The sequence below is a fragment of the Amphiura filiformis genome, chromosome 5 (genome assembly GCF_039555335.1).
Source record: "Amphiura filiformis chromosome 5, Afil_fr2py, whole genome shotgun sequence".
NCBI classification, from domain to species: Eukaryota; Metazoa; Echinodermata; class Ophiuroidea; order Amphilepidida; family Amphiuridae; genus Amphiura; species Amphiura filiformis.
Genome location: NC_092632.1, coordinates 6,655,171 through 6,680,325, shown reverse-complemented (window position 1 = coordinate 6,680,325; position 25,155 = coordinate 6,655,171). Strand labels below are relative to the sequence as shown.

General features: G+C 36.2%; 1 protein-coding gene across 3 annotated transcripts in view; it reads left to right on the top strand.

The window, feature by feature from the left end:
- LOC140152535 (serine/threonine-protein phosphatase 2A 56 kDa regulatory subunit epsilon isoform-like) overlaps positions 1–25,155 on the top strand; it is a 97,173-nt gene that overhangs the window by 25,745 nt on the left and 46,273 nt on the right. For 2 of the 3 annotated variants that reach the window (XM_072174906.1, XM_072174907.1), the window contains exon 2: positions 8,648–8,844. In XM_072174906.1, coding sequence (XP_072031007.1) covers positions 8,648–8,844 — 197 coding nt within the window. Of the gene's footprint in view, positions 1–4,977; positions 5,106–8,647; positions 8,845–25,155 lie in introns of those variants that run through there. The other variant, XM_072174908.1, reaches the window with a different exon arrangement.

Sequence of the window (25,155 nt, the reverse complement as noted above, 5' to 3'; positions counted from 1 at the left end):
ATACCTTGAACAAACCTGGAAGTAGAAAAGCTCCCTGAAAGGAGAAACCCTATAATGCAGGGATATTGAATGTCAGTGAAGTCATTCAGTATTTTACTTCAGATATTATCCAGAAGAAGGGATTATCAAGTGCAAGAACCTCTGGACAATATTCTGGACCTGCTGAAAAACCAAGGTGAAAATGTAGCCTGTACAAATGTACTCAAAAGTATTAATTTACTAGGAGTGATTTACCCTTTGTAAAGTTCACTGTATTCATCCATGCCCTTACAAGCACCCACCCAGTGACATTTCTTGAGATTGCAAGACTAGAAATTATTAAGGCAGCGGATGAAATGGGAAAAAAGTGCCCACTAAAAATGACTTAATCATGAATAAATTGGTAAAATACTGTTTTTGATTTTGAAATAACAACACCTCTCATTGCTGCGTGAGGTGTGGTAACCAACATAAAAAGGTGTTACGGGTATGTGCAACATTTGGATCTGCTCCAGTTCTTTGAGCCTCAAATTCTGACAATTGTAGTCCGGGGGTTGGTGGTGAGGGTGGGTATTCAACTTAAATTTTGGTAGGGGTGTGCGGCACGCATGTGCGTCAATCACAGGGGACAGGGGGGATATGTCCCCCCCCCCCACCTTTCAGTAAAATGACCCATGTTTTGTTCTTTTCAGCCACTTTTAAAAATTTTTGGCTGGGTACCCCCCCCCCCATTTCAAGCCGGATTGGCGCCAATGGCTGCATGGAGCACTGAACATTGGGAACTACGAACTGATTTTCGTTCAAAATAGGGGCTTGATGAATTGAAATTAGAACCAAATTATAGGCTGTGGAGTTAAAACATTCTAAATTTTTGCTGAACCATGAAATGGTATCAGCCTATATTAGTGTATCTTACTTCCTTAGTTACAGACCGACCAACCTTTTGGTCTAAAATGGGCATATCTCAAAATGCCATTAAGGTAATACCCCCAAGTGGTGTCAAATGAAAGAGAAAAAAATACAGAATATAATATAAAAAAATTCCCACCCGGGGTGGCACTCATAATAAGCCCTGGGTCAATATTCATATGGGTCCTTTTTATACCTTAAAATGCCAAGAGGGTATGTACCCCGAGTAGTGTCAAATGAAAGAGAACAAAGTAAAGAATATAATAAAAATAATTTCCTCACCGGGGGTCACACTCCTCATAAGACTCGGGTCAATATTCCTATTTTGGGTCCTTTATAATATCTAAAGGTATGAGCCCCGGGTAACAATGTATACCACAATATACTGCCGAAGCCCCATGGTTCAGCTTTGGTGCGGTAACCGCTCTAGTTTCCAAATTTGCGCTAAAGATGGTAACAAATTATACATTAAAGTACCTGTATGTATACATGTTAGTTGTCCAGGCATGGTTGGACTTGTATGATCATTAGGGACCATTCACAAATACTTGTAAGGGGGGTCTGATGCAAAAAAAAAAATTTATCGCAAAATTTCAGGGCCCCCCTTTTTGCCTAGAAAATTATGGGTCAACCCCATAGAAAAGCATATAAACTCAATTTTTCCAGGAAAATTTGTGGTCATTCTTTTCAGGGCCCCCTTTTGCATCAAGCCCCCCCTTACAAGTGTTTGTGAACGGTCCCTTAAATTAGTGTTGTTGACTTGTTGTTGAACTAATTTTGCTTTAGATCACATCACATGTATGTACATGAATACAACAGCCCCTCAGCTTGTTGTAAGCCTTGTCTTAAGTTTAATGTCAGCAGACTTCATGACTATATCCTCTTGTTGACCTTACAGTCTTCACATGAAATTGAACGTTTCGGATCACACAATAATATTTTCAAAGTGGATTATGTAAATTAATTTAAGTTCAGCTTATTGTCCATTTGTTTGGTTCATGCTATTTCTACTGATTATTGATTGGTCTACATATTGTTTTTTCCAATTAGCAAATTAGCACAAGTGGCATAGCTTTTGCACTGAGTCCAGTACTGACTGCAAAGGAAGTTGATTATCTAGAGGTTAACAGTTATATTGGGGTTATTAATTACTTCAGTGCCTATGTTATCATGTCAAGATCAGTAATTGTCCTGGTTGGACTTTGCTGTAATGGTTCTTCGTTATCATCCATGTACATCCTATATATGATCATAAAACATTAACAATGTATTATAACTTGGGGGCCCAGGTTATCCTCACTTTTGTATTTTTGATTACTGTAGTAGTACGTATGTACATGTTATCATGGAAATGAGTACCCCAGGTGCTTATTGAACAATGTTAGGGCCCCTACTAATATGTTTTGAAAGTCAAAATGGGACAGTAGTTGCAAAACAATGCTGTTGTAAAACATTTTTTATACAACTACAGAAATAAAACATTTAAATTAGATCTATGAGCAAATGTCACTCACAGCCACCGCAGCTGAATGCCCAATTTTATGTAAATTCAACAACAATTTTTTATACCCAATTGTAGTGCATAAAAAGGGGATTCAAATAGTATGTAGTTACAAAAGACTACATAGTGCGTTATAGGAAGGGAGCTAATTACGATGAATTCATAGTATTTTGAAGGTGGTGCTTTTTTGTGAACTTTCAAATGGATGAATTGAATAGCCTTTTAAGAAAAGACCAAATGCACAAGAGGCTCTAAGGCCTAAAAACAATTGTTTGATTGGCGTAACATAAAAAAATTAGGGTAGGTCGGCCGGCAATGTTTTTGTTTGTTTTTTTAAATTTTTTTACACATATTTTGAGCTGTAAATTGGGTATGATCAAGGCCTTGGAACTTGTTTTTATTTATTTTTTTAAATTTTAATTTTTTTAACAAATTTTTAAATATTTTTGCAAAAAAATTAGAAAAAAAAGTCTAGGGTTAGGCCTATTGTTAGGGTCGATCAGGTTACATCAATCAAATACTTTTTTTAGGCCTAATTAGTGTATGGCTAAATCTACTCAACTGGGACATATTCAATAGTTCTAGATAGTGCTTTCTTTTTCTTACAAATGGCCAGTCTGTCATATATGTGTTGATGTCTTTCTTGCCAACATGATGTCAAAATTCAGAACATGTGATGGACAATGTTATCAATGACTTAAACCAGGGTAAACTAAGCTGAGAGGAAGCTGAAGAGTCAACCTTATCCTGAGTTTGATATAAATCAGTTTGATTTTGTTCTTTGTTTTAGCCATGGGTCCTCAGTAACTATTTTACAAGGCTAAGACATTGAGCTAAGTGAACCAGCTGTTAGAACATAGAGCAACATTAAATAAGGATTGAGAGATTTGGCAGCTAATTGGTAATGATCCATATCCTGCATTCTGTTGCAAGAAGCCAAGAAGTAAATTGAAGCTGTGTACACATCATAGTTTTTATTTGGAACAAATATTAAAATGATATAAATCTTCAGGGTTAGAGCAAATAGTGTAAATGCCTACCTCTTCTTAATGTTTTTGATCAAAGTTTCAAGTGAATGAGGTCATTGGTATACACCTGTACTTTTAATGTATTTGTAAGGTGAGGGGGTTTTTAGAGGGGGTTCTTTTAGAGAGGGTACTTTATTTACCCTGCCTTAGGGAAACACTTGCTATGAAGAATGAGGTGGTACTCAGGCAGTGGCAAATCACCTGTCTGATAGTCAAACAGTCAAAACCAAGTAGAAAACTAATTGAATGAATACTCAAAATTTTCAATGCTACACACTGATATCCCACACCAGACTGGCAGACATTATGTGAATGAACATGACGTTACGTGACGTATTGGTATTACTTTAGTTTAGCCAATTATAGAACCTGTTTCCCGCATATAATTATGACGTATAATACATACGGATTGAGACATAAGTGGTTGGCAAAAATACGTAAATTGTGTGACTTTACTGACAAAATTTCACTTAAAATGCACATTATTTCATAACTCATTTACTCAACCAATAAATATGGGTGCAATCAATCCAATTTTATATCACACTTGGAACCCTCATCTATTGGTGGTGTTCAAGGTCATATACTGAAGTCAAAGGTCATTTCAGGTCAACTTAATCCCATTCACCTTTTCGGTAAATCCCATAAGCCTTTGCGAATACACCTGAGAACTTGTCATTTGATGTCATGCCGACTTGCAATGCGCAGTAACAATGTTTGATAAACGATGTGCGCATCAGCGTGATGTCAAATGACGAGTTCTCAGGTGTACTCGCAAAGGCTTATGGGATTTACCGAAAAGGTGAATTGCAACCAAATTTGGGTCTTAATGTGAACCGGAACCCTCACCTGCATTATGGGTACCTTCTTGTGTTAGTGAAATCAAAGGTCAAAGGTCACTTATGGTTATGTTTGCTTATTTACCACTCATAGTTTGACAATTTAGCTGTTATAATATTCCGAATTTAAATCACCCCATTGTGGAGATATAACTGCAACGTTTCTTCTTTTTTCACCACAAAAAATGTTTCAGATTTTTAATCGTCTGATACCAGTCATGGCAGAAAGGGTTTTGTTTCGTACATCATTTCTTTGAAGTAATGTAGCTGCTATTATATAAAATGCACCTTTGGAATGAATGGATTACCGATGACCCCTTCAGATTAATCTTTTCTCATGCTTTTCATGATCACTGGTGCATACAAAGGCGGAATTGGATATTTTGTGCAAACTCCATGGTTCATTATATATCCTAGAGATGCAAGCATTGTTGGTTATATGTTGTCTCCAAGGAAACTGTTCATCTGCAGAAAATTACTGATGCATCGCATTCTCCCTCACATTATTGAGTTTTGTATTATATGTGAATGCAATGTATAGAAGCACACACTGTCAAATGGTTTTGTTTCATTGACATTTGATAAAAGAGTGTTAGTTTAGCCATGTAGCTGGGAAAAACTACAACCACCATGAAGCCTTCTCTCTTGGATATACATTGTATAATGTGAAATATTTTGATGAAACATCATACATGTACATGGAGTGGATAATGAAAGAAAAGAGGATTCAAAAAGCATGGTCTTGCTAATGGATTTTGATTTTGACATATATAGTAATTGGCATGGTTGGATTGAATTCTTGGATGAGAACTAATAACAGACTTATATAGCCATGGTGACAGTAGAATGGTAAGCTTTTTGTTGATGGACATGTTAAGAGGACTTAAATACAGGATCTGTATCAACAATAAATTTGGTGCTTTTTTGGAAAAGAATTTGCATATAATACAAATGTATAGCAAAGGATGATAGATCTATATTTATGTTGCTTAAAAGATTTGAGGACATTTTGGTATGATACATTTTGCAGTGAATGAAGTATTTTATTATACATTGAATATCAAAATAAATGTTGCATTTTGTTTGTGTGGCATTTTTTCATATTGGGATTGTTTTGTGATGGTAAAATATTTGTGAATGCAGTGTTATTCCTCTGCAAAGTGAATGGCAGGGTTGTATATATTTAAATGCATAATAGTTGACACCTGATGCGAAATGCTCTACTAAACCAAACATCTATTTGCCCTATTTACAGTTTAAACCAAAAAAAGGTCTGCTTTTAATACAAGTTATGAAGTTCTATTATTTTTATCAGTACCATCTCTAAAATTGAAATTAGTATTATTGTTTTAGGGATCAATGATGTGCCCACAATTTATTGCGCTATGGTCACTTGTTTCAATGTCTTTGACCCCGTTTAGAGTAGAGAAAAGTGGAATTCAAATTCGACATCAAATTCGATTAAGACAGAGGATTAGCATAAATTAATTTGTGTTTGTGGTGTTTGTGGTGTTTACACTATGCGCCCGAACGAATTCGACTCTGTTGAATTTGATTACGACTATTTACGCCCTCTGTCATCCAGTATTTTTTTATCAAACCTAAGCTTATAATTCATTATATTCTATGTTAAATGCCTTTATACTTTTTAAACAAAAAATCTACATGCAAAGTAGTAAAATTGAGATAAAAGTCAGCGTTAACTTTTGAGTAAGAAACGTTTTGAGTACGTCGCCATATGGAATTTTTAACACGTATTTTCCTCATTCTGAGCATGTGCAGAACATGTCACTGCTCAACTTGTGACGTCATAGTTCATATAAAATTTATTCGCGGGGCGGCTCACAGAATTCAGGCCGCGAAAACTTTTTTGATCTTGCTTTATGAACTCCATTTGCTCCCCGGGTTTGCCCCATTTGCATCCGAGTTATGAGATGATACTTTGACCCATTTACCTTAAATTAAAAGTTGGGGATTATTTCAGATGAACTAACACAGCGATAAAATCGGCCATTTTTGTGGATTTACTTTGAGTTTGGAGTGAAAATTGGATGTACACTCACACCAGTATGCTGCACATGTACGAAAATACACAAGAACAGCTGTTGTTTAGCGATATCACAGTGCCGTTGCTTAGCGGCAAATCGACGGACCGGAAATTCACCTCGCCAGGTCAGCGATACACATGAAAAAGTCTAATTCAATTCGACTGACTGTTTAGACCAGGAAAAGTTGCACTTCAACCACGACAAAGTCGAATTGAACCTCGGGAGCATTGTTGAACAACGACCTTTGAACTCGACTTCGGTCGTACTTCAACAACGACTGTACCTGTTTCGACCTGAATTCGACTGAACTTGACTTCAAAAAAGTCGTTGTTGAAGTACGACTTTTCCCTAGTCTAAAGGGGGTCTTAGTTATGATTTTCAGCCAGGGATTATAAATAATAATAATAATAATGTGAATTTCTAATGCGCACATCTCCACCAAATCAATGGCGCTCAAGGCGCAATACAAAGATTAACTTAAACTACAAAATAAAAATTAATTTTCATTACAACTTAATCTACACATGAACAACAATCAATAGGTGAACAAAAAATGGTGATGCACATCAGTAAAATGCTTCTTTCATTAAGTGAGTTTTTAAAGAACTTTTAAACTGTGTTAAAGATGTACTTAGTTTAATGTGGGTTGGCAGAGTATTCCAGAGACGTGGTGAAGCAATTGAAAAAGCCCTATCCCCCCATGAATGTTTTGAACGGGGTTCGCAGAGAAGCGATTTGTCACTAGAACGGAGCATACGAGGAGGGTTATATGGTTGGAGGAGACATTTGATATATTCTGGTGCAAGATCATTTAGTGATTTAAAAACAATGAGCAACAGTTTGTAAACAATTCTGTAACCAACCGGCAGCCAATGTAACGCTCTTAAAACTGGAGTCATGTGAGATCTCTTTCTAGTTAAAGTGACCAAGCTGCGCAGCAGTGTTCTGAATACGCTGTAGACGTGCAATCTGATCTTGAGGAAGGCCAAACAAGAGGGAGTTGCCCATATCAAGCCGGGAGGTTACAAAACTGTGAACAATTTGTTCAGTAGCATGAGGACTTAAGTACTTTCTTATTCTACCAATGTTTCTGATATGGAATGATGCTGAACGTACAATACTTGATACATGAGTATTAAGAGACATTGACGAGTCCAAAATAACACCTAGATTACGGGCACTCAATGAAGGAGTGATGTCAGAATCTCCTATTGTAATATGTGGGACATTAACTTTTGACAGCTGTTGTCGAGAACCAATTAAAACAAATTCAGTCTTTTCATCGTTCAATTTTAGAAAATTCTCCTGCATCCACTTACGGATCTCACAAATGCATGATTCAATACACTCAATGGTTTGATCAGCACATTCTTGGGTTGGTTTGAAAGACATTATATACGTAGACCTCCACAAAAAGGTGTAATTACATCACAAACTTTATTTGCAAACTTTACTTGTAATGCTGACATTGCCTGACAAGCTGGTAGAAAGTCCAGTCATTTTTGTCCTGTCTGCAAATTATGGCTTCTGTTAGCTTCAAAAAAGCTTTTTTCCCCAGGCTGCAAAACCTGTTTGCTTGCCTTTTCATCAAATTTTCACAAAATTTAAAAATGCTGCCTGTACAATTTGTCATTGGTTATTTGTAGCCTACTGGGGTAAAAAGGTTACCCTGGTTACCCCTGCTTTATAGCTAACATTTTATAAGTGGTATTAATGCATAGTGAAAATATGAGACCCTACTTAAAATGCTGGTATTCCAAGCTACTCTTTAGAGATAGACTTAAAAGCTTGTGGCCCATATTTAAAAAATAATGCTTTAAATACTTTTTGGATTTTATGGCTATGCAATATATAATGGTGAGATTATGCAAATGAAACTGTTAAAACTTTTGAAACCTTTGTTTCTGAATTTATCCAGCATTTATTTTTGGCCAAGTAGGGTCTTTTGTGGTGACAGACAAGCTTAACTCGTTGCTGTCAGGGAAACTACTGTGTCACTTCCTATGCAAGTAAATTTAGCTCGCTGTTCGCCCATAGCTGACCTGTTTAGGCCCGTTCTTTGTTGAAGGGAAACAGCCTGTTGAGCTGAACATGCCAAATCAGAACGTAGCAATGGAAGACTAACAACTACACTTAACAACTGCTCATCTTTGTATTTTTATATTGTTTTGTACAGTGAAAACATAGGATTTATTTATTTATCAAAAATGGTGGACGCAACGTTTGATGCGCTGAACTTAGAAGCCCAACTGGATGCTCAGTTATTGGATGCACAATTTTTTTTACCACTTGAAATGCTGACACAGATGTCTCTTTTTCCCCCTCCTCCTTTGTTCCCTCCAGACACACCGCATGAAGAGCAGCAGGAACTGGTGATCAAGAAGTTACAGCAGTGCTGCGTTGTCTTTGACTTCATGGACGCGGTGTCTGATCTGAAAGGGAAAGAGATCAAACGAGCTAGTCTCAATGAATTGGTGGACTACATTACAACGGGGAGGGGGGTACTCACAGAAGAACTATATCCTGAGGTCATTCACATGGTAAGTAGACAGATGTGTGTATATTTTGTAAACAGTAAACAAGGTGTGCATGTGTCCTCCTTGTTTTGTTTACGTTATACAAGAGATGTATCAAGTGTTCTTGCAAAACGTACAGTATATAAAATAATAAAAGTCGGAAATAAAAAAAACTAGTTAACGTCTGACGATTCTGACAATCGAACTCTCAAGTACAGACGTTATTGGTTAGTCACGTAGCCGTAACTAGTACAGTGCTAAGGCCAAAAAAAAAAAAGGTTTGTCTCACGAACCCGCAGCAAGATAAGTATGTGAAAGCGATACAGCGCGTTTGTCTACGCATGACCGCCTTTTTAAAGGTTTTTTTTCCCGATTTTTCCGGTTCCCGATAGTTCGACCAACGTAGTAAAATGAATTCCTCAATGTCAGAAAACCATCGAAAATGTCAGGCAGCGCGTATGCCATTAGTGTTGCAGATAGCTCGTAACCCACACCGTAGCCTCAGTCTCGCTAGTTTCACGCCATCCTTGCAACGGCACGGAGCGTAAAGCCGACGAAGCAAAGTGGGTGCAATATAAAAGGACTTAGCCTACGGAGAACTCTGCGATCGAGTGGGGATGTTGTTTTCATAAATTTTTGTATTTTTTGTAGCTGTTTTTTAACGAATTTTTTACCGTTTATTTCAATATGATTGTTCAGTATTCAGTATAGTTAAAACAGGGGGACTGTGCTGAGGAATTGGGCACTGCATCGGTGCGCCGATTCGGTTACTAATAAATAGTGATCAGCTCTAGGAAGGCAAATAAAATACAGTTACAGAATATTAACATTGTAAATTTGTTGCTTCTCTTTCATTGTAAGACCACTTGTAGTTTTCCAATACATGTCTTGTGATTTTCATTTGTCTCAGGCTAAAAAAAAAACAAAACAAAAAAAACGCATTAGCATAGCTTCTAAACCAAAAAAAAAAAAAAAAAAAAAAAAGCATAGCACTTAGCTTTTTTGGCAAATGTTCGTAAGACAAACCTTTTTTTTTTTTTTGGCTAAAAGCGTTGCCATCCCTAGTGACATGAAACTAACCAATCACTGGTCGTTAGGAATTCCATTGACAGGATCGTCAGAAGCAAACTAGTTTCTTTATTTCTGGCTTTTATATAAGAGCTCACATATCAAAATGTTACTTGAATTTCTTTCTTGAAAGCCTTGTGCAATTTGATATTGATTGCACATGGTTTGCATTTTCCTGTTTTAAAAGTGCTTCGTCAAGAGAAAAGTTGCAATTTGATTCCATATTCTAAAAATGCATTTCTAAGATGCATTTCCCAGAACATTGAGAGAGTCACAATCAGAATGTCAAAATAAAACTTACTTTGCAGTCACACAAATCAGTGGGGTTGCTAAGATTGGCTGTTTTCATTCAGGTTGAAATAAATCTTTTTTTGTGTGTTTGATTTCAAAGTTGTAACTTACAATTCACAAAACAAAATTGTATTTTAGGTGACCAAACAAACCTATACTTTCTAAATCTAAAAAAAGAAATCTAAAAAAAGAAATCTAAAAAAAGAAATCTATAAAAAGAAATTTAAAAAAAAACCCAACAAATTAGCTGTACCAAACTTTCCTTGTACAATATCACAAGAAAATATTACAATACAAAGATATGCAAACACTGATGGTAAGTTTCTGGTGTAGGTGCACCCTGTTTTGTTATGGTGCCTGTGCAATAACAAAACAAAATATTTAGTTAAAAAAACAAAGCCAGTAACAACAAAAAAAAACCGAAAACAACAACAACAACAAATTACATTTCTTGTTTTAATGTAACCTCCATCTTATAATAAAACAATAATCCAACACAACCTTTTATTTATTTTAGCCACATTTATGAAATTGATGCTTCTTTGATGAATATTTAATGTGGGCAACACTTTTGAAGTATATTGAAATTCCCAAAACACAACCACACTTCATGCATAAATAATTTCCTAGATTTAAAAAAAGATTTTTTTCCACTTAATGTTCAGGTCATTTTACACTTTGAAATAGTAAAATAACAAAATATGGTTTGGGACCAAGTATTTTTGATAATAATAAGGATTGACTTTATCGCCCGCAGGCTATTTAGGTCGAATACACATACTAAATGTTTGATCAAATTCCATAATTGAGTGCAAGGGGCCAAAAGTCTCCACCTGAGGAAGATGTGTTTTCATAGTCCAGATTGCAATTGGGCACCAGGGGTAGCGCTAGAACTAAACACTCCAGTGTCCGCAGGGACCCCTGAACTTGCAGAAAATTAAAAAGTAGGGGTCCGGAGTAGAGTTTGGTGAGTCCAAGTTGCACAAATGCAGCATAAATAGTATGTCTGCAATAGCGCTAGATTGAAAAACTGAGGGTCTGCAGGGACCCCTGAACTTGCAAAAAATTTAAAAACAGGGGGTTTGAACTCTATTTTGGTGGGTCCGGGACCCCAAAAAGCAACCTAGCGCTACCCCTGTTGGGCACCCAAATTCTTCATTCTATTTTATAATATAACTCATACAAAAATTCTTGTCATTTGATTAGTCAATTATTTTTTGCCATTTTTAGAAATAGTTAATTTTCCATTGCACTCACACAAGACTACCATAGCAACGCTTACAGACGGGAGCGTATATCGCGCATGGTGATCACCTCGACTCGCCAATTATAGGTGTGGGTATCGCTTCTAAATTAAATACAGTTTGTAATATTTCTTTCATTTATTTTGTTTTCCTGGTGAGTGACTTATAAAATGAAGTTGAAGAAAAAGAAAAAAGAATTTTTGTATGAGTTACATAAAATAAATATTGAATGTTTTTATTCGTCCAATGGAACTATTTTCATTCAGTGAAATATGAACTGTTCCATGCAACTCGGCAAAGCCTTGTTGAATAGAAGTTATGGAACTGTCCATATTTCACCTCATGAAAATATTCTTACCATTGCAATGTACTCATCATAAACATTCAATATTTTGTATACTATTGCATCAATTGGATTTTTATGAAGATGCCATGGTGATGGTAAACAAGAAGGTGCAATAATTGAAGTTTTATGTGTACAAACCCAAACACAGAGTGAGGCATCATCAGGTCAATATATTGCCTCATGGTGAGAGGTGTGATACAGTTCCTCTTGCCATTACAGATGATATCCCATTGTCATCACTGGAAATAGCCACAACCAAATCAAGCTGTGGGTGCAGGGACGGGGCTTCGACAGTGAAGATAAACTTAATAAATTGACCATCATTTTTCCTATTATGTGAAATACCAATTTCCTTCACGTTGGTTTATGTTAATTTCCCCCATAGGATATTAGGCACTTACGCATCCAAACTATTTAAGCACTAGCATGACGTGCATACATTGGCAGGACGCTTGATTCCTGCTTAGTGCTATTTTTAAGAGTAGTTAAGTATAAATACACTGATCTTTTGGCTATGTTACAGATTTTAGGCAAGGAAACATTTCTTTTATCATATCAATATATGCAGTTCTCACTCATGTAACAGGTTTCATGAGAATATGTTTGTTTGGCATGTAATATTTGCATGGCAATATTGAGAGAAGCCTTCCAGTTATTACGTCCAGACTATATTCAAAGCAATTTGATTTCACATAGAAACATGCCTTAAGGTTAAACAAAGTGTTGAAGGGCTTTACCTCCAGAAAAATATATTATTACCTTATACGTAAGAAAATATGTCTACTTATCATGTGAAATAAAAAATCCGGAAAAATTGTGTGAAAATGTGTTTTTAGCCTATTTTTTTAGCTGTTATCAAGCACTATTATTCGATTTGTTTACAAGCGCCAAGCAACTGTCGTCTGGGAGAGTGATTGACATCTTTATTATTAGAGAAGAATGGAATCTGTATAGTTCATGAATATTCATGTAGTATTTACACAACCTGTATCCCAGCCATTTTTGCCTAGTTATCGTAATCGTTCATATAAAACGCCCATATGATCCATGGTGTTAAACTGATATTCAACAACTTTATATCTCTCGATCTTTGCGATCCGAAATATTGAATTTCAACTTTAGGCACATCTCTAGCAAGGTAATAAATACCTGTCACAAATAGAGGTCTTGAAATGTTACTTGCAGCGTTAAAAATGTGAATAGAGAACAAATCGGGTTCAAACATGCTTCAAAAATATGAAGGTAATTGTCAACGCCTACTACCAGAATAGCGGAAGAGGCAGACTTCATAAGGAGTGTTCATATATTTTAGTGGGGACAAAGAATTTGGAACTTATTTCGGGAAATTTCCTGGGTTTTTGGTTTTGTTTTTTTATTTTATCTTCCTGTTCGGGTGTTTGGTTGGCACATTTTGGGCATTTTCATGCACTTTACAGGAGTTTTTCGTGGTTTCTCTGTAGCTGCCGTGTGTACTTTTCCCCACGTACAGGGTATAAAGCCCGGGGTATAAATAAATAAATGAATAATAACATATAAAAAAAAGAATCTGGAACTTCAACGTCAAAAAACAAGACAAATTGTACCCTGCTAAAAATATCAACCCATATCCTCTCTGAGAATAAAAATAATAAGACTCCAACCTCACCTGCAAAAAAATAGGGGATAATTTGGGATAAGTTAGGGCCTATTTTATTGCGACAATTTTCAAAATCTATAAGGTGAAATGTGTATACCATGGGGATGTGCGGCAGATTTGGGGTGCATTTTCAGCCATTTAGTTTAGACTCTGTTGTATTTTTAGCCATGATTTTATTGACCCTCAGTGTCATGAAAATTAGGTTCAAGAAGGGTATTTTCAATAATTTTCTCGAAAAAGTAAATATTTGCGAAAACTTTCAGTCCAAAAGTTGATACAATTTTGGGTCTGTTTTCTTCAAATTTGGTTTAAAATCGTACCGTAGTTTTTCGGAGTCACAGCCTCACATCCTTACCCAAACCAGCTTGAGAAGGTTCCCCGGGGGTGTGGAAATTTGTAATTTATAGGCCTACACTCGTTATTTAAGCCTAAAATCAAAGTGTTAATACCATTAACACTGCCATGGATTTTGTCGTGATGACTGGCTTCCAAAATGTAGGCCTATTTTAAATTATAAATCTGGTCCCGCTTAGAGGTGTGTTTTTACCCGGAGGTCTCTCCCTCGGGTTCGTGGATGTGCCACAGTTTTGGGGTAGGCCTACCTTTTCAACGACTATGATGGGTGGGTTTACAGCGAAGACCAACTTTTGGGCGCATTTTGGCAAAAGTGCCCTTAAAAAAGCGTCAAATTAGGCCAAATTTGGATGACTTTGATCCCCTTGGTACAAATGTTTTGAAGAGACCCGCCCGAGGTGTTTTTATTTTAAAAAAATGGTCGGGCCTGCTAAAAAACCTCCCGGAATCAAGCATGGGTAGGCCTACCAAAATGCCTTGAGCCCCCCCCCAACCCAGCGCGGGACCTACATGACATGATATTCTCCATGAGTCCACCAGAAAATATAAATACAACATTTTGATAGGCCTACTATACTTGTCTGTATAAAGAGCTAGGCGTGCGGGATTTGCCGACTCAATGTTCATTTTGAACCATTAATATTTGAGCCACAGTGGCTCGGGAATGTGAAAAGGGGGGAGTAGGAGCAACAAATTATTCAGGACGATGCGTGAGATTTTACTCATTTTCCAGCTTTTTGCGTGAGATTTATTACGAGGCGTGAGATTATACTACCTTGGCGTGAGACCGTGAGAAAGTGACCCAATCGCGTGAGACTCACGGCCAATGCGTGAGAGTTGACAGCCCTGCTTGTAGGCCTACCGCGTATGTCTACCGTGATGACAGTAAGCGTAGCTGCCGGGAGGCAATTGCAAAATTGCCTATTTGGGCCCCCGCCCCTAGTGCAAGGAAAAAAAAAAGGGAAAGGGGGGGGGGGAGAAAGAGGAAAAAAAGAGGAGAGGGTGAGAGGAGGGGCAGAGATGGGGAATCCAAGCGATATGCAATACAGCTCAATAGGCCTACCATATACGAGTATTATCAATAAGCCTGGCAAAAATTGTCTATTTGGGGCCCCGCCCCCAGTGGGAAATTTGGTGGATATTTGGGCCCCTCCCCATAGGGCCTACAGTCTTGCCCCTCCTGGAAAAAATCCCAGCTACGCCGCTGCGTGATGATGTTGCAAAGTTGCGGAAGTTCATTCATAAATTTCCCATTTCCACTCGACAACAACAGACCAGCACGCAGCGCGCAGTAGCTAATCCCCGAGCTAATCAGAGACATGTGCGTTTCTCTTTCAACAGAAAATAATGTGACCATGTGACTGACACGATGTAGGCCTACGCTTCAAATATTTATGCTCTCGGCGTCAAAAGTATGATAATGGAAAAAATTTATAATGAACACTCCCTTATTTAGCCACACCTTTCTCGTGTTGCCTGGTATATCAGCAAAATCCTACACTATCGCCTTCCCTTGGTAAAATCCCTGATAAAAACTCGTGATATTGAAATTGAATTTCAGCGCCAGAACTTCCGTCATTCTAGCATCATGGATGGATAGGCTATGCAGTGGCGCCGCTAGGGGAGGGGGGGGCAGTATTTCCCCAATATTTTTTTCTTTCTCATCCAGTTTTTAGGCAAAATCCCACAATTATGTAATTTTCCACTTTTTTGCGGCAATTTCAAGTGCAATAAGTGCCCCGTCTCAAATTCACTTCCCCGGCCCCATGCCCGGAAAAAAATTCTGGTTCCGCCACTACGGGTATGGTCATAGCTAGGCGTCCCCCCCCCGTTGCCCTTGGTTATGCTGGACGTATGAGAAATTTAGAGCTTGTTCAATTCCGCCAATTTTAGAAATTTTAAAGGTAGGCCAGTGTAGGCATGTATATAGCCTATAGAAAAACGGATCACAGTCAAATAAAATATAAAAATCGTAGGCCCAATAATTTTACTAATGGCATTTATTGAGCTGCTCACTTCTTGAAAATCCTATGGTTTAATATTGATATTATATAATTGAGCTCCTTGTCAAGCTCCTCAGTAGGCCTACACATAGGAGAGTGACTAACTGAGCTCCCGCTATTTTCAGAAATGAAGGCCTGGCCTATTAAATGAATTATTAGGATTGAGGTATCCTTTTGTTTCATTTTACATAACTTTTTAATCCCCCAAAATTAGTGGGTTTTTTAATGGGGAGTAGGCTTTTAAAGCGAAATTCAAATTTGGCAATATTTTCCATTGCTTAATGAATTGATCTGCGTGAAAATGCCTAAACATGTGGCCAGAGCGGGATGACTGGTATAAAAATCTTAACTTGTGAGAAAGGACGTAGGCCTATGGGGTTGTATGAGGCTGTGGATCACGAAATGCCCCTTTAATGTGTGCTAGGTAAAGTCATTCTTCCTTTCGACCTGCCAAAATTTAATTTTATCCCCTCCCCCGGCCAAAAAAAAAAAAAAAATTGCTTTCTCGAAAGGCTGTGCAATCAGTACCGGTATTAGCCTACTAATTATAAGCCAAAATTTCCAAGCGACTACGCTAAAAATCGCTTGCCTCCCGTCTCGCCAGCCGAAAATCGCATCCGCACCCCCTGGACTGCCAAATTTTGTGGCCCCCCCCCTTGGCCTGCCAAAAATGCCCCATCCCCTTTGCATATAGCCTATATATAGGCATATGCCAATTTTTAGGATCCCCAATTTCCATACCCATACCCATACCTTAAATGGATTTCTAAATATCTACCTGTTGCAAGCGCAGCATTGGCGCTGGATTTTAAGCTAGAAAATACCTAAATATTTTAAAATCCAAACTCGGCAACACCACTTGCCCTCGGCAACACCACTTGGCAAATACAGCCCGTCAGTAACAATGTAAATGCGTAAACATGTGTTTTAAAAAGAAATGAGAGTGTCACTTCTGTCCAAAAATTTGAATTTTGGCCTTGAGCAGCGACAATCAGAGGTAAGAAAAACACAGTATGACGCAGCTTGAAATATAGAATCACTATATCAATTTTGAAGTGTGTACTTCAAAGCACAAGCGAAAGCGAGGTGAAAGGGTTGAAAAAAAAATTGATTTCGCTGTATCTTTTATCGCGAAACTAGACAATTTGGCAGCAGCGAGTCGGAAAAATAGCAAATATCTCAATTTTCTGCTATCGAAATGAAAATTTAAATAGCACCTGCATGCAGAAGAGGGTTTATAGAAATAATGTAGGTCAGAATTTTGTCTATGAAATCTTGCACGGAATTATTATTACTGGTTACAAAGCGACATACAAGTGGAGGCCATTTTACTTCAAATTCGGCCAACATTTTAAGCTTACATAAAAAATCGAGACAACCAATATCAAGAATGAATATGCACATTCTTTTATTGACTTGTTTGTAATGTGCGTCGAAGTTCCCAACAAAATCGCCACTTCAATGAGAAATTATGGCCGTGTTCCCAAAAATCTTGATGCTCGGATATTGAAAAAAATTTGAAATGTTTGAAAAGTACATTTCATTTTGAGCCAAGTGGAAAATTCAAGCATAATAATGACCCTTACACTTTCAGCTTTTAGGCGTAGTTTCGTTTTCTCTCTCCGATATTTATTTCCAGAAATAGATAAGTTTAAAGGGGGCTACGTGCATCCCATTTTGCTTCTGAAAATGGCAAAATTGTGTATAACCTTAACAAAGTTATTGATCAGTATGTTTTCTTACTGTAAGTTATGACTTGCAAAATAACATCCATAAAGCTTAAAAAGATGAGGCTTGTAATATGTATTGCCCTTAAAGCTCCAATGTCAGGGTCAGTTGGTCAGTCTGTTTTTGCTTTTTTTGCAACATGTATATAATAATTAAAAAACACAAATTATAAACCGCAAAATATGATGGTAAACAATAATTCATATGGGTTGGTTGGAAAGGGCAGTACAAATCATATTTTTTAGGCCTAACAATTTTAATGTTTTTCTATCTGCCTGGCCTAATTTATCAGTCTCCTATTATGGTAAGAAGGTCATTTTCACACAGGTTTTTTTTTGCACTACATTTTACACAAAATTTATACATTTTAAAGAAAACGGCACAAAATATTTTGGCCTTAGTTTCATGTTTTAGATTAGATTTAACAAGTGAAAATAATAGATGCTACAGACAGAGGTTTTAGAAAATATTTTAGTGAAATAACATAATATCAAAAGTACTCTAAATGTACTAGAGTTAAAGCTGTTTTATGCAAGCGATGTTTTCTTTGCAAAAAAGGATACCATAATGCCAGCATTTCCAAGAAAACCAGGGAGGCGCATACATTGCACACTATCATGACTATGTCCACAAATTGTCTTTATGCTATCATTAGGTGTCGGAAAGGAAGGAGGTGTTGTGTGTGAAAAAATCACTCCCTTCAGAATTAAGATCAGATGACAGACCCCGGGTGACAGACAGAAAGACTTACAATCGTGCGCGTAAATGTTGGGACACTTTATGCATTTTTACAGTTCCCAGCTTCCTGTAAAAATGTTGAGTGCTGACTGTTTTATATGACTTTTATAAAACCTCAACATTGCTTTGTCCCTTAAGTGTAAGGGATGTCTAAAATGAATTGGCCAAAAAGCGACTAACTTTTCTTCCAAGCGTGTTGGCAAATATCAAAATTGGTATTATAGTTGACTCTTTGTAACAGCAGTCTTTTTGATTTGGGAATATGTGCAATTAAGTCGCCATGTTATGTTCAGAACCATCTAGATGTAAAAATGTAAGCATGTTTAATGCTGTATATTTCAAATGTATGGTAAAATTTCAAAAAATAAGAAAACTTACAAGTGTGCCTCTCATGTGTGCCTCAAATTTTCATGTTAGAAATTAGACATTTAGTGGTACATGTATAATTCAGATACAGTGTAAGAGATAAACATACTGTGTGTGTTGATAGCTGGAAAAAATCTTTAAAACCAACTGGAAGGAATGGCACACTGTGGATTACAATATGCAGTGTGTGGGAGTATAACACACAAGGTAGAAATCCACACGTATGAGTAACACACTGGAACTACATGTACATATTGTGTACTGTAAAAATGTAAATTTTCACAATGAATTTTTCAAGCTGCAACAGTTTCAAATGTTTTGACTTTCATTTTCAAATTTCAAATTTTCGCTTAAAGTTGAACACTAAATAAATATTTACACGCTTTGTTAATTTCACAAAAAAAAGGCGGAAAACATGCACAAATTCAAATTGATGCTAAAGTTTCCACTTGTTTTAGTAGAAATGAACTCTTGTCAAATTATTAAATGCAGGTGAAAATGTAGGAAATAAAAATTGCTTTTAAGAAATTGGTTTCTTATATATTGTAGGCTTGAGCATTACACCAGACAAACTCATTACAAAGCTCAGCTAAGAATTATTTATGTGCATTGATCATTTCTATATATTCAAAATGATATAACTTATAAGGGCTATTATTAAAATGGACATAAAATGAAGTAACCACACATATCGAGGGTTGAGAGCCAGAAAGATGTAACTCGCAAAGGAATTCTTTGAGAGTTACGCCTTTGTGGTTCACAAGTCACAACCCACGATATATATGCAATTAACAATGGTTTTTCCTTCTTGCAGCATGGTAATATTTTTTATTTAGGCAAATGAAAGTTGATTCCAAGTTTCCCGACCCATCAGTGTCACCCCACCATCTTATTTTGGCCAAAACATTATTTTCATTAAAAATTCAATTATGAATAGTGAGATGGAAATATCAAAAATGTAAACACTCAAATATTCAGACATGCCCTACTGATGATTTCAGCAGATTGTCTTAGTTGTAGGGGTAGAGGATGCAGTCAAAAATGAAATTCCCTTTCATGCTTCTAGTGATTACAAAAATTGCAAATAACTTTTTTTTTTCATTTTTTAGATGAAAACAAACTCAATAATTTACTAAAATCTTTTCTCAATCTGTTACAAAATGTCTGTAAAGATGACCGGAGCATTAACCTCTGGTAATAATGAAATACAGCAAATTAATGAATAATAAAAGAGTAACCTCATCACTCCAGTGTTCGATTTTCATCTATTTTTTTGTGTAGCAAAAATTGCTACTCACTTTCAGATTTGAGTAGCAATTCCAAAATTTTGAGTAGCAGTTTGTTTTCATCATATTTTATCGATTTTTTTGTATTTTCTTATCTTCTCACAGATTACTCAATCCCAGTACTCAATGCTTAAAAAATGTTATGCAACTGCAGTGTTGCAGACCGAATGTGGTTCAAAATTCGGCACCTAAACTTCCTAAGCTGATTATCATGTGCCCTGTCTAAATGCAAATTTTCCTTCAGTAATCAAGAGAAGTCCTACATTTTTTAGTAGAGGAAACTCACTAATTTATTAGCTGAAGCATTAAAATAATGTGAGGAATCTATGAAATCCTAAAAATCTTGTATAATTTTGGAAGATTGTCACCAAGGACACACGATATTTCCATCTCACCACTGAACTATACACCATATAAACAGTGCTACTTCTATGCGTCATAAAATTAATATGCACGCGTTTTAGTTATCTGGTAATACATGGAAGTTTGTAACACAACACGTCATGGAAAAAAAATTTGCATACAAGGGAGGATACTGTATTTAGTTTAATGGCGTAAACATCACGATTTAGGGACTTTTGGGTCATATTTTTGTGGATTATTTTCTTGGAAATAGAATTTATGGAAACATTTTTGACTTCGACAAATGGCAACTTGCAAATGATGGTATATCAGCGTGGTTCAGATCGCAAGTAGGCATTTTTGGGATTGCATTTTTGCTACTGGTCTGTGTAGTTGAGTAGCAGTTTGTAAAAAATGACTCACATTTTGCGATGCGAATCCAGGTAAATCGAACACTGCATCACTCGACAAATAATGTGTGCCAGGAAACTTAACGTCAACTTTCTTTAGCCTTATACGTTGTCAACATTGAAGAAATTTAAAATCAATACAATTTTGCCATTATAAAATGACTACGCTACTGCTGAAGATAAAAATAACAATTCATTAACTGTACAAATGTTTAGACATTATAAAACAATTGAAAAATGATAGACACATGCCCAGGTTCACTGAACTTGCATGTTTTAATAGAAGACTATTAAAAATGCTATTATTTGTATCAGAAAAATATACTAGTGCAGTACAGACAACAAATTTGTGTATTGTGACAGCTCCCAAAAGGATCATATTTTATTTTCTTGCACCATCATACAGTGGATCTTTGAATACACATTCAGTTTTAGGGAGTGCATTTTCTTGGCTACATGTAATGAATGGATTGCATTACACCCATACACACAAAATGCCACACTTTTCTCTTGCTGTGTACCAGGAACGAGGCCCGGTATTTGAACTTTGATGTACCAATTAATTTAGCTTGTTTCTGCTTTGTGTGGATCGATAGGAGCGAAAACATGGTTTGTTATGGTGACTGACACAACTTCCAGTCAGAATTTATCCAGTGATTTGTGCAGTGAGGATCTGCAGTAATTGTGAAAACATCACAAGCTTTGCATCTCTAGTCTAATTCCAATCACACAATCTAGAATTACAACTTATAGAGCACCATGTGCTTGAGAGAGAGTGCTGTATTCCACATATTGTCCTATTCTGAAGCATATAGCTTATGCACCGGAGGAAAATGCGATTTAAAAAAATTTACACAAATTGAGGAAAAATAAGAAATAACAGACCCTAAATAACTTGTTATTCAAGTGTGGAACTGGAGAAACATTTTTTTTTCAGAGCTGGATAAAGTTGTACCTTTTATTACTGATTGCTTCTATTGAACAGCCAGGGACCATTGAATTAGTATGCAGCTTTTTTTTTAAGCTGATTATTTTCTACACTAGAAACCGGAGAAAAATGTGATTGTGGAAGCCAAAAAAATGCACCTCGATTTTGCAAAAACTGCAAAAAAAGTGATATCCTGAAAAAAACATTGCAAAATAAATCAAAAAGAAACATTTTTTTAAATTTATTTATTAGTTGGAAAAAAGAGAAGAAGTTATAGAGTTGTATAGACCCATTCAAGTTTGGAACTAGTGGAGAAACACTTCTATTATATATTTGTACAAGAACCACACAAAAAAAAGCTGTCTTCTAAAGATAGCACCTGGTTACAATTCATGGACCTAACATGCATGCCTACGTGTTGTGTACAACAATGATATGACCAACTCATTGAATAGAAACATGCTTGCTTATGGAGCAGTAGTGCTCAGCTGGTTTTATATGACATGTCTGTTCAGCGTCCTACATATGTGTGTATATTGGGGGAAAGGAATGAATGGAATTCATTTGGCGTGTGATACCTGACTAACTAGAAAGGCGTACACTCTATATTTATTCCTTCTTCTGTCTTGGGGGCATAATAGATGAAATCAGTCTCTCAGACCAGTGGAGAATCAGTGTCACCATTCAAATATTTGGGTTGGTAGGATGGTAAAATGTGATTAGTGTAACAGCTATCTTTATCAATCTCATACAAAATAAATTGTTGCATTGTAGTGATAGTGTAATTGCAGGCAGATGAGATAATGATAAATTTTGATGAATCACTTGTGGTGTTGTTATAATTTGTTGAATGATTGTGAGAATATTCACAGAATGAAAATAATATTTCCATAGTACAAAATAAATGTTTTATATAACTTGAATTTGAACTTCTTCACCAGGACAATAAAAATAAATTCAAATTAACTTAAAATTTGTTTAGAAGCAACACCAATCCTGTAATTAGCGACACAAAGGTTAACGCTACACACGCACTGGTTAGCTCATCCCCATCCCATCCTAATGCATATGTATGATCTTGCAAAAATAATCCATATTAAAGTTTAAGTGACCAATCATGAAAAGAATCTTTGTATGAACTATGATATATTGTGTGTCACTCAGTGCCAGAACTTCAAAAGTGACATATTTGGGCAAAATTGAGTTATTTATTGATTATGTAAAAACAATAAATGAGTAAACAAGTTGAAACACAAAAATGTCTCTGCTGCGAACTGGCTGAAAACTTATTTATGACATTATTGCACTGACACAATATAATTTCTGATCTGACAATATATATAATAATCTTTCATTACATTTAAATGCGATATATATTTTTAATGCAGAAAAGATTCCTTTCATTTAAAATATGCAAGCATCTAAATATCAAACGATCAAACACTAAATATTATGGAAAGCAAGTATTGGATAATGGAAAACATCAAACTATTATTACTTTAGCCTGGATTGTATTGCCTCTGTAAAATGTCAACTTTGTTAAGTGATAAGTTTGATCACATTGTGGGGAATTCCCAGAGAAAAGGTGAAGAAACAAAAGAGTATGCATGAAGTGTTATGCTGTGATTGATGGATGTTTCTTGCTTACCTTACAACACTTGAAATGTCAGTAATGAATTCTGAGTGTAACATCGCAGTTATCAAGCTACTAGTAGCTAGTCGGCTCCAAGCATAAACATTTTATTTGTATTATTGCAAGAGCGTGACATGATGGTGTGCAAGATGCTTTGCCTGCCAATATTTCGTGATTGCCATGTATCAGACATGCAAAATTTTGGGTAGTCAAGTGTCTCAGTTATTTAGAGGCTTGACCGAGGTGTTGTGTTGTGTGTTTGGTTGTGTGTTTGGTTGTGTGTGTGTCGGGGAGGGGGAGGGTGGTTCTTATTCGGGGAGGGGGAGGGTGGTTCTTATTCAAGTCCACATAATTTACTTAACATTGTTTAGAGTTATAATTTCAGTTTGAATCAGTGAAATGATCTTTGTAAAGGACCTCCTGATTCAAAGGTAATACTTGTTTATATTTAAACAGAAAATTATTCGCAAGAATCGAATGATTCCCACAGAATTCCTTTGCAAGAATCAGTATTAGTTCTTCCATTGTAAATCTAACACTGCAAGTGAACCTTTCACATTAACATGTCCAGAATTAATTTGATCAAAATAAACAAGCAAATTTGACGGCATTGGCAAGCAAATTAGGCTCAAATTTGATTTTACGTGCAGGTTGAGTGGATTTCCTATTCTTATAAGTTCAAGTTTGAAACACGAGTGTTGTCGATCTATGTAACCTTTATGGTGCAGTCTCCCAACCCACCAAAATATCAATAGCTACTAACAGTTCAGTTACAGACTCCCATAACGACATTTGTCAGCCACATAACCATGTAACATCTTTAGGCAATAGTTACCTACCACAGCGCTTGCTCTAGATTGGAACAACATTCTATAGGTAGACAAAGTGTGTCATGGCCCAGATCAGCTCATCAGCAGTCCTGTCTTGAACATAATCCACTGTCATGATTCATACTTTCAATTGCTTTTTGGTCACTTGGTCCATTTTTTGTTGAACACTTTTAAACTTTTGTAGCCAGAAAATTCAGTCAAATATTTACAACAGAAATTAGTTTATCAAAGAGTCTTTTTTTGTTCTTAAAATTTTCTTGTAAATTGTATTTGTCATGTAAAAGTTGTTACACAGGTAAATTAGATTTTAGGATGATGACATTGTCAGGTTTGTTGAGGTGTGAAGTTTCATTACGGCATACACTCTTGCCTCCATCTCTGGAAGTCCTAAAAAGCATACAGTGTGAAGTATGGAAACACTCAAGAATTAATTGTTGGTGGACTAGGGTTGAAAACTATTCAGAGCAATAAAAATACTCCAAAGTGGAATGAGTAATCGTAGTGTTAAGGGGTCGGTCACGCACCTTTGCACAGTATTTTTTGTAGTAGATTTATAAATTTTACTTCGAGGACTGTTATTTACATCAAAAATGTCAATTTAAAAAAAATTGCCATAAAATTTGTAGTATTTCAAAAAATCAAAATTATTTGATATCAGAAGGGCATTCTTCGTTTTAAGAATGCAATAAGGCAGATGTCATTTTCCTAACCAAAATAGAATTTGATAACACCTTTATATGTTAAATGTATGCCTATTCTGTGTCCCAAAGGTTAAGGATCATCAACTCAACAATGGCATGATGACTGCAAAATGCAGTTGTACAAGAAAGCCTGAAAGCAGGATGCTAGTCACTTATGAAGAACCCTACTTCACTTGCTGAGCAGGCTGGTTGTCTATAGCTGCTTTAATGGCCTATGGTGTTTTCATCAAGCAGTAGCTTGAGCAGTTACTATTTCAAAATTCAAAAGGTCATCTTAGGTAGATGTGTTACTTAGAAAAAAAAAAAAAAAAGTCATTTGGTTACTGACATCACATGTTTTCATCAGCGAGTATCAGAAACATACAGTGTTATTGATGTGCTGTAATGTAGTCCTGGATCTGTCATTATGATGTACCAACCTAAAGAATCAT